Source organism: Coregonus lavaretus, assembly GCF_964263955.1.
Source record: "Coregonus lavaretus genome assembly, contig: HAP1_SCAFFOLD_616, whole genome shotgun sequence".
Classification (NCBI taxonomy): domain Eukaryota; kingdom Metazoa; phylum Chordata; class Actinopteri; order Salmoniformes; family Salmonidae; genus Coregonus; species Coregonus lavaretus.
In genome coordinates, this window is record NW_028162767.1 from 109,884 (window position 1) to 121,387 (window position 11,504).

The 11,504-nt window shown below is 43.2% G+C and overlaps 1 protein-coding gene across 1 annotated transcript; it reads left to right on the top strand.

Moving 5' to 3' along the window:
• Positions 1-5,920: 5,920 nt before the first annotated feature.
• On the top strand, positions 5,921-8,493 carry LOC311118894 (homeobox protein Nkx-2.5-like; the record flags this gene model as incomplete). The annotated part of the gene is made up of 2 exons (XM_084193656.1): positions 5,921-6,731; positions 7,859-8,493. The coding sequence occupies exons 1-2, from the start codon at positions 6,269-6,271 to the stop codon at positions 8,491-8,493; spliced, it is 1,098 nt and encodes a 365-aa protein (XP_084049782.1). The 5' UTR covers positions 5,921-6,268.
• Between the last annotated feature and the right edge of the window lie 3,011 nt (positions 8,494-11,504).

Here is an 11,504-nt window from a genome sequence, read left to right on the forward strand (position 1 = left end):
GAAAATGTGCTGATTCAGTGCAAACGAATCTTTTAACCTATTTTATTAGTAAAACCAATTGGCGTAAATCAGTTCTTGACCTTGATATTGCCGTTGTTGATTAATTATGCCTATTCTATAATAACCTAAGGATAAATATTTGAACGTTATATTTGGATGCAATAATAACTTATTTTCCCAATTTTTTTGTTAATTGGAGAAGTGCTTAAAAGTCAGAAGACTAACCCCTTCTTATCTATACATTAATTCACTGGATACTTCCTACAGCAATTGTCCAATAAAATAACCATATTTTCGTTGATTTTACAGGCATGTTTGATGGGAACTAACGAAAAGAAAATTAAACAAAATGCCATTAATGAAAATAGAAAGACCTAATAATGAAATTACAGTAGGCCCTATACCAATATATTATAAATAGCCTACATTTTCATAAACCAATCTTAAATTATAACGTGTCACTTTGGAAGGAAACTATTTTATGATCCTTCATCCGAATAAAGAAATAAAGTTAAACCGCCTTGTATTGAAGAACTTCTTTCAATACAAACTGCAGATAAGTCTGTTCAGCCGGTCCTGACCGAGTGACGTAGGGAAAGCCACCTGCAGAGACAACGCAAACGTCCATTAATCAAATCAGCAGACTGGTTATCTGACAACTGTTGTCATGGTCGGAGCACGCAGCAAGAAAACATAACCGGTATCTACATACAGTACGAACAAACAATAACACATATAGGACGACATGTTTTGTGATTTTACCATGATAGAAACTATGATAGTGTAGTAGGCCTATCACGTTCATCAGAATACTACTAAAAGAAAGTGAGACCACAGCAACAGAGCAACATTTTGGCGCAAAGGAAGGACATTTTTTGGGAAGCTTCAAGACATAAATTTTCGATTGTGAAAGTAAGTTTTTTTACGCATGGAAACATTCCTTATTCTTAGATCATATAGCCATGGTCTGGTCGCCCATCGTGTTTGTAATTGGAGGCATCTTACCTTGTGAAAAACACCCTAATTGTCCATAGTCAAATGTCCAAAACAAACAAACGAACCGGCCATCCCCACGTGCACTCTTCTCAGTAACGTTAAGTGCAAAGGGCGTGTTTACTTTGAGCGCGGGCCTCCCTTTAACACTCTCAAATGGGCCGTTGTAAAGGGCGCGCGGCTCGAGGCCCTGGGAGGAAGATGCTGTCCCAATCTAAACATCGCGAGCGGATGAGATTATCTCTCGTCTCGCTCCCTTCCCTTTTCTTTCCTCTATAGGCTGCCCAATGGTTCCAACAGCAACCAAGCATTCGGCCCTGGCGCCTATACTTGGCCACAATTGACAGACGACAAGAGGTGTAGCATTTCCTTTTGTTGCCCCCCCCCCCCCATACCCTCTACCCCTTACCCCCCACTCCTTTCCCAAAAGACAGGTAAACGCCTAACCCTGAAATCTCACTGAAATCTCAGACCCTCCTGATTTGACACAGAAAACAAGTGAAATATGGAAGAAACATTGTTTGAAACAGCAAAGACCAAAGGCCGGCGACGGGCTATAGGCTATTGTTCTTCCATTTTGATTTATCTTAATACTTTAACACTTAGCACAAGGCGGCCACATACTTTAATACGTGCTATTAAACCTATCAAAGAGTGCGGAGAGATATTAGGCCTTGGCCTATGTGATACATCCCGACATAAAGCAACCTCAGCATCCAGAGAGAGAGAGACTTGGGGAGGTTCGGTGTCCGCGGTGGTCATGCTTTGATCATGGCGCTGCGCCGAGGAAAGAAACGCGGTTAAGAGACGTCACGTGGCATAATAAGGTGAGAAAATCCGAGGGTTCTGTGTTTTGTCCAACAGCGTTTGATTCTCAACGCTTTTCCGCCTCTCGTCGTTTCTGTTCGGAAGCCACGGCTGCGGTCTATAACGGGGTAATAAAGAGTTGGGGACTGACTAACCGGTCTATCGGCCTATGCACCTAAAATAACACCAGAACAATAAAGAATAAAGGCTAAAAAGGCACAGACATTTCTGCGCAAATGAATGCAAATCAATATAATCAACGTTAACATATGAGTTTGCCAAAAAATAACAACAACGATTACTATTATGAAGATGTAATAAAAGCATAATAGCTAATTAGTTTTTGACAGCACAAATTAGTTTTTGGACACGTTGATTGTGAATCATAATAATCATAATAATAATAATCATAATAATAAATTATTCACAATCAATGTGGCCAAAAACTAATTAGTGCTGTCGTCTGAGTATCCAAATAGCCTTCATCTACTAATAACTTGAATTAATAAAATCACTATTGTATAAAAGGCATGATAATGAGTAGAACACATTAGATCTCTCTCTACAATTACTTTTTTAGGCATAGTTTTATTTATTTTCTTTCTAAATTAATTGCCCTTTTCGTGAAGGCCTATTTTCATTGAATGTACCCAACAAATACAATTCAAAAAGGTTGATAACGTTTCGTTCATAGAACAAGTATATGCCACTGTGACCATTTAAACAACGAAAGAAGGTAAGTGTAAAATAAATAGGCATATGAATTGGCACTAGACTACCAAAATATCCAAACAATTAAAATTAACTTCCGTGCAATTACACATTCTCGCAGTATGATTCATGCAGGAGAAACATTTGGCCTAAATGTAAAGAACGTTTTTAAAAGGCTACAATGAATGTATGTTTTTCGAGATGCTTGTTGTTTTTTTGATAAGAAGTTAATGGAAAAAATGTTTCAGTCGTTCGTGTAGCTATCGAAAATATAACATCCACCTAACCATCCATCAACAACGTATAGCATAACTTTTCCGGCATGAATACAGGCCTCATGTAGCTCAATTGGTAGAGCATGGCGCTTGCAACGCCAGGGTTGTGGGTTCGTTTCCCACGGGGGGCCAGTATGAAAAATGTATGTATGCACGCACTAACTGTAAGTCTCTCTGGATAAGAGCGTCTGCTAAATTACTTAAAATGTAAATGAATCTCCTAAGCATGGGGCAAAACTATTTTCCAATGCTTCTCCTTGACCTCAGAACGCATCGCGTTACCCAACAATCGCTTAGCGTCGTTGGATTTAATGCTTATTTAAACTACATGATGGTGGCTCGGGCCCCGTCGTCCCGTGGCCAGTCTAAACACAGTCCACCGGTGGCCTTGTTAGGCACTATTTTACGAGTGTCCCGACTTCCACGAGGACATGACCGGTGGCGTTGATATACCACGAATCAGAATGCGCGCCGGCGTGTCTGCGAGCCGTGTAACCAGACTTCATCATCAGACATATATCTGACAATATCCGCCCTCCTACTCCTCTAGGTCTCTCTCTAGTCAGTTAATCATTGTCATGAGTAGGCCTATACGCCTCTGCGCTGTCTTGCTATGGTTTATGGTTGGGCCTAGCCGGCATCTGTATTAAGTCAGATTTCAGATCAGATTTGAGATTGCATTTGATTCGACTTTATGGCACAGATATGGTGCACGCACATTTGAACAAAGGAACATGCAAACACACACACACAGCAAATGGGTGGACTAATCTGTCTGTCAGAGCTAGATAATACCATGGCACCTCTCTGCTTTGTGTCTGGTGAGGGAAAACCCTGCCTCGCTGCCATGCATGAAAAACGTTACTCAGGCTACAGGAGTGACTGTGTAAGTGAGGGACCGGCGGAGAGCCGAGGCCACATAGTGACAGCCGTGTGTGTGTGTGTGTGTGTGTGTGTGTGTGTGTGTGTGTGTGAGTGTGTGTGTGTGAGAGAGTGTGTGTGTGTGTCTGAAACGGAAAGGGAGTTGATACCGAGCAGATTGTATTGGCTAAAAACGTCAATCAGTTTTGCTGGAGGAATGTTAATTGCCGCGGATGCCCTGCTTATCGTCCCCACGGAGTTATTAATATACCCGGATAAGGAGGCACAGAGACACCGGCCATGGGCTACTGCTGGAGCTAGCTACTCTTCACGTAGGCTTTTTGTTTGCTTATAATGTGTACAGATGTGCACGGCATCTTTGGGCTAATAGGCTGCTGCAGCACCGCTAGCTGATAGGCTAGGCTACACTTGTTATTCGGTTATTGCCAATGACGTACTGTTCAAATTTGTTGAATTACAGTAGTGCTGCATGGTATGTTATCATTGATCAAAAACGTAGATCTGTCCTTCCACAGCACTAATTAATGGAGGGGCCGGTGCTGCGTTTTTGCATGCAGCTTGGGGAAGGTCTGAGGACCGAAACGTATACCTGCTGTGATGCATCTGCTCTGACATTAAATACAAAGTGAGTTTTTTCAATGCAGTAGATTTGCACCCTTTCCTTTTTGATTCATGTCATCATTGGTGCATTGTGAAGCATATACATTGAGTGTACAAAACATTAGGAACACCTTCCTAATATTGAGTTGCACCCCCTTTTGCCCTCAGAACAACCTCAATTTGTCGGGGCATGGACTCTACAAGGTGTCGAAAGCCTTCCACAGGAATGCTGGCCCATGTTGACTCCAATGCTTCCCACAGTTGTGTCAAGTTGGCTGGATGTCCTTTGGGTGGTGGACCATTCTTTATACACACGGGAAACTGTTGACCGTGAAAAACCCAGCAGCGTTGCAGTTCTTGAAAACACTCACGCCGGTGCCACCTACTACCATACCCCGTTCAAAGGTACTTAAATATTTTGTCTTGCCCATTGAATGGCTCACACACACACACACAATCCATGTCTCAATTGTCTCAAACCTTAAAAATCCTTCTTTAAAGTGTCTTCTCCCCTTTCATCTGTCTGGAATGTATGCACTCACTACTGTAAGTCGCTCTGGATAAACGCGTCTGCTAAATGACTAAAAAGTACAACTCTACACTGATTGAAGTGGATTTAAGAGGAGACATCAATAAGGGATCATAGCATTCACCCGGTCAGTCTGTCATGGAACGAGCTGGTATTCCTAATATTTTGTACACTCAACGTAGAACCACATTTCATTTCAACAAACAGAACAAGCTACATAGTAGGCCTATACGGTTTTATAGGCCTATGTGGGCGGTTCCCCGCACAAATATTAAGCCCTAGACTAAAACGCATGTTTAATGGAGATTCACTACAGAAAGTGTTTGAGTCCAATATCTCTGTGTCCGGGAAACCGGCACTCAATGTGCATGGCTGTATGGAATATGTAGGCCTGGCAGAGGCCGGACACTTGACCTACACACAGTGACAGACATGTAGCTTGGCGTTTTCTCCTCGTGCTTTTGCTCGATAGCCTGCACAGCTTTCCCACTCACGTCCCCATGAGATATGGAGGGATTACGCACCGCACGCACATCCATAACTTGTCATTGACGTAGTTCAAAACAATATCTACAGGAACATTTGGAACGGTGCACTATAGATGAAGTTCACAAAAAGGGACAATTACTTTATTTCCTCGTTTTCGCCATGCGTAAAAGTCATATTTGAATTCCAGTTGATGGCCTATTTCGAAAGATATATATATATTTGTCAGGGTGTAGGGTATTTCATGCACTCCTGGAAAGAGGGAGCATGCACATGTGTTTGATGAGTGTTTTGTCTCTCTCCAGCGTTCTCAAATGCCCCAAAGTAAGTCAGCAATAAATCCACAGTCAAAGTTCCTACTCTGCTGTCCTCTCCCCGATGTATTCGTTTAGGAGAAGTGGTGCACCACCGGTGTGATTCCGGACCAAGTTATCGTAACAAATCATCCAAAACAAATGAATAAGAATAAAACTGATAAATGCGTAAATTAATGGGCAACCTATAGGCCTATAGCGCAGAAAATGTAGGGAGGGTATTATATATAGAGGGGGGTTGGGGGGGGGGGGGTACAATGGAGGCGGGTCACCCTCTTCTATACCTCCGCTCCCCTCCCAACGTCACCAAATACTTAGCTCGCTCGCGCACTGGCTCCTCTCACCACCTTCCCTTTCTTTCTGTTTCATACATCCCGCCCCAGACCTAGACCAAGTGACATCACGGGAAGAGACAAGGGGCTTCGCCCAGCCCTGCTCCCAACTCCAGTTACAAAAACACACAGGAACTGAACTGTCAAAAGATCGCACCGCACTGCTGGTTTGTCTATAGCCTATGGAGAACCAGGCCACACTTATAGGACTAAGCCTAACCAAACCTTTGTTTCTTTTCATCCGGGGATGAGGTGGAATATCCAGCAGTTTAGCGCGCGCACCTCCGATTACCGAGCCTCTAAATCAATGATTCTTTAAAACGGGGTACATAGTATCATATGTTACTCAGCGGGTTCCATTTCCTTAATGCGCGCGAGCAGGACCTCGATGGCATGATGCTCCCGAGCCCACTCACTTCCACGCCGTTCTCAGTCAAGGATATTCTCAAACTCGAGCAGCTAGAGCAGCAGCAGCGATCTCAACAGCACCAATCTCGACATCTGGACCCGCAACAGATCCAACACCTGTCCCACACCCAACAACACTTAGTACAGCCGGACTCGACCCAGCAACAGCAGACCCAGTCCCAGCATTTCCAGGCGCCACCGTCCTGTATGCTTGCTTCAGCGGTCAACAGCCCTCGGTTCTCGGACGGGGAGGACAACATGGCTTACATTAGTTCTCTGGCGGCCCGGGACCGGCATGGAGAGGCCAGTCTGTCCCCGGAGATGTTCGTCCATTCCGGGCTGGGCCAACTGACAGACCCGAAGCTGGAGGTAGACCTGGAGGATCAGGAAAACAGTGAGTAGAATAATATGATGAATATTATGAGTTTTTTGTTCTGCTGAAATTATGTATGAACAAAGGGACACAAAGCATCGCTTTGAATAAATGATTATATTATAGCCTCTCTCAATATACAAACTCATGATCGTTTGCATCGACTGTCTATATAAAACCAGAAAATGTAAGGATAAAGCAATAAATTATTCCGGAATGTGAAAATGTATTTGTTTTAGGCTAAATGTTAGGCGCATGAGTTTTGTGAGTGTATTATGATTTGAAAAGACGAACGAGGCCTGTTATAATTCGACAAAACTACATTTTAATCCAAAATGGGTCTGGAGATTTTTAAGTAATTCATTAATCTCGTGTATCTGATTTGTTGAATGTTTTTACAAATAAAACATTATTTTAGTTAGGCAGGAGAATAAATATCTCAACGGGTATAAAGATGTTTTCATTACGCTATTGTCTTTATTCTAAGGGCTGAATAGACTGATACATTAGTTTAAATTATGCCGAACAAATTTTATTGGATTATAACTACTTTATGGTCAATAGAATAGGATGAATGTAAAGAAGTCTTAAAAATAAACGACACCGAGTAGGCCTAGCCTGCAACCAAGTGAAAGTAAACATTGTGGAATAATTGTTGTCTTTGGTTTTGATTTATGGTCATACCTTTAGACAGCTGTATATAGCCATGAATAATTCTCACTATATAGTGCTCTCTTGTTCTTTTACATAATTTATCTAAACTCATTTATCGTGAAATATACACGTTTTGAATAGTTTGGATTAGACGTTTTAGTGTCACGGTTTTTAGTTTTATTTGGAGGGTAGGGCTATACTGATTGACAAAATAATTACACATTAATATCAGTAAAACTAAAGTAGTAGCCTATACGCATTCAAATAAAAGACATTATGAAATATATGTACACAAAAATATGTTGTATTTTTATAGGCTACTTCAATAAACTATTAAAGAACGCCTACGCACCCCCCCTCGTAATCTGGTTGAGTCGTTTGGCGACTGAAAGTATATGCTTGAGAACTTTTCAGGACACTGCATTATAAAAGCCAATATTCCTATTTTTCAGAGTAGCCTACAAATTGTTTATGCTCATCTCTTGACACCACAGAGAGCTGTGGCGTGGTGTCCAAGCCGCTGGAGGGAGAGGACAGCGGGCAGGGGGACTCGGAGCGGCCGGCCAAGCAGAGAACCAGACGGAAACCCCGGGTCCTCTTCTCCCAAGCCCAGGTGTTCGAGTTGGAGCGGCGTTTCAAGCAGCAGCGGTACCTGTCCGCTCCGGAACGAGAACACCTGGCGAGCACTCTCAAACTCACCTCCACGCAGGTCAAAATCTGGTTCCAGAACCGGCGGTACAAGTGCAAGCGGCAGCGGCAGGACAAGTCCCTGGAGCTGGCAGGACATCACCACCCTCCCCCGCCAAGACGAGTTGCGGTGCCGGTCCTGGTCAGGGATGGGAAGCCCTGTCTGGGCGGGACTCAGAACTACAATGCTCCGTACGGGTCGAACCCCTATAGTTATAACGGATACCCAGCCTACACGTACAACAACCCGGCATACAACAGCAACTACAGCTGTACTTACACCAGTATCCCTACTCTCCCCCCATCCACCACGGCTAACCCCTTCATGACCATGAACTTGGGGAACATTGGGGGGCTTAGCGCCTCTCCCCAGCCCCAAACGCACCAAGGGACAGCGGTCACGACATGTCAGGGCTCATTGCAAGGGATCCGGGCCTGGTAGCCCCACTCCGGTTACACCCGGGATCAAACCGGGGCATTGTTTTATACCCACACCGGTGACATTAATCGAATCCTCTCATGCAGCTTTTTAAGGGTTCTTCCCCTTTTTAAAATAAAGATAGTTATTTCTCAGCAGTATCTCGGAAACAGTGTTGTTTTTATGTAGTTATAGGCCTTCGTGTCTGCCTGGTGCGGTGGCTGTCGTTGGATTAAGACTGAAAAGGTGCAAATTCAACATGTTTACTCCACTCTCGGTGACGGTCATCAGAAAGAAGCTGTGCGTAACGGTTGAAATGGATTTATGACCAACAATGGTCGCATTTTATTTGAATGACCAACTATCCAGTTAACGTTGGATAGATAGGATAGGCCTAATCACCAGATAATAAACGTGATAATTGTGATATACGGAGTAAATAGTCACTTGTAAGCATGTGCTTAAAATTATGTCCGGATTATTCAACACTGATGGCCTATAGGTGGAGTTTCCCAATCTACTGTTCTCAAGGACTTGCTTGATATTTCTAATATTTCTTTAGCCATGATGACAAGAGAAGAAAGAGAGTGTTTGATTGTTTTGAAGCTTATGTAATTAATTGACATTTATTTGATTAATTCCATTATCGCATTAAAAATATCCTGGAATGGCAGAAATTGAAATGGGATGTATTCCAACCTTGAGTTCTCAACACAAATAACAACATGTTATAAAATCTCATAACTTGCTTTCGAAAACGAATAAATTCCATATTTTGCTACTTTGCGCAAACATTCCACGGTCCATTACATTCTTTGTGAGGCTCTTGAGAGTTTTCTATGGTGGGATCCTAATTCTCCCAGTGTGTGTGTGTGCGTGTGTGAGAAAGAGTGAGGAATAGGCAAACTTCCCGCTATCTACAAGTTGTTCTAATTTGGCAAGATGTCTGATATTATTGAAATGTCACCTGCTTTACGATGTGCCTTTAAGTACGAGTATATACAATGGGGATAGCGATAAGCAACAATGTTACAAAATGCTGGACAAGAACAATCTCTGCAAAACACTTTCATCACAATCATCTTCAAAAAGCCACATCCAAAGTAGAATAGACGACTGACAATGAATAGGCAACATTGAGGCATGAATAGTCTCTTGGCAAGATACGACATGGATATCAAGACAAGAAAAGACTCATTCTCTCTCTTTAGACACAATTTCACTAAACCCGTGCACAATATTTCACTGAAAACTATGAATTCAAAATGGCCTATTCCCGCAATAGCAGGTAAACGTATTGCAATTGTAGCCTACTTATTCGAACCCATGAAAATAGCTTTTTTAGTGCTGGTCCGACTCAGGTTGTTAGCAACAGCTTTGTTATAAAATCTTGCCATTTAGAAATGTGTCGCGCCCGGGAGGCGGTTGGAAAAGGCCAGGCAACAGGCACACTCGAATTAATTGTGCGGGTGCCAGTCTGTGTGAAAAGAGGAAGTTATTCTCCCTTTGAGGCGCTTTAAGGACGCGATTAGCCACCTAAAATACCCTGAAAGAAGTAGCTCGAGCGGGGCTGGAGAGGCCGAATAATGGGCCTTATTGGATTCCTGGACAAAAGGTGTATGGTAGGCTGGCCCGGCCACTCAGCAAAGACAAAAGAACCCAAGAGCTGAGAGATTGACGTCCTAATATTCCAAATTGAGGCACAGGCAGTGCGTTATTTTAACTGGCTGCGCTATACAGCGATTGGGATAGGGGAAAAAAGTGTTCACTTTTGTTCGCTTTTGGGGAGGTTTTTGTTCCAGAAGAAAGGGCCTCTGATTGGGGCGGGGAGGGAGAGCCCCAGCCGGGGCAGCAGGGCTGGAGGTTAGGCAGCGGGGGGCGGCTGTGTGAATGAACGGTTATTATTGCTACAAGTTTCACCATTTCTGTCTATCTGCGGGAATGGAGGATAAGGAGCAGAGCGAATTCAAGGAGGAGAAGAACCATGGCGGCCTGGTTATGAGAAATTGGGCATTGCGTTATGAGAAAATAATATGTTTACAGAAGATAAATATAATGCAAAGGCATTTGATCTTTCTTAACTCTCAATTTTGCAACATGTCGAAAATACACGAGGCTATTTGAAACAGCCTAGCATAGGCTATAGACCCAATGTCGGTCATTTAATACACACTGAACATTTGTATTAAGATACATAAATCGAAGTAAATTGATAAACCTAATTTATTAAAAGACTAAACATAGCAGGCCACTTTCAGGACTGCAATGATGATATGATGTTTAATTTTCCCGCTATGTGACCATCTGAATTCACTATTCCTTATGGGCGGCTCAAACCTATCCTCATTACCTTTTGTAACAGCCACACGTTTCGGATAAACGTTTTATTTTAACGATTTTTGTGCGAACTTTTTTCGTTTACGTTAGCCTACAATTGTTTAATTTCTCATATTTTAATAATGACAGACAGAGCTAGCCTCTGGCGGCAATGCCGTTGTCCCGGCTCTGTGGGAAACTGCCAGGCTCGCTCATACCACGGCGCGCAGATCAGCAGAGCGCGAGGAGAGGGGAAGTGGAAATTAGACAGACACGCGAGCAGCGGTTCAGGCATAAGACATTATCCAGACGAGGAGCAGCAGTCATCACACCGCCCTGTCGATGAGCGCCATAAAAACTGGTCTGGTGGAGAATCTCTGAGGATACGTCCCAAATGGCACCCGATTCCTTATTTAGTCCAATATTTTACATGGGCCCTGGACAAAAGTAATGGACTAGGCTATATATGGAATAAGGTGTCATTTAGGACGCACAATGGGGTAGAATATCTTATTACTAAAGAGCTAAACTGAAGCATCAGACGAACACACTGATTGCGTCCCAAATTGCACTATATTGCCTTAATAGTGCACTACTTTTGACCAGGGCCCATGGGGCATTATATTGGAAATAGGGTGCCATTTGGAGCGTGTCCACTGTTAAAGGGACTGGGAAAGGAAGGATCACTGTTGGCCTAGATTAAGTGAGCTCCCCGTGGG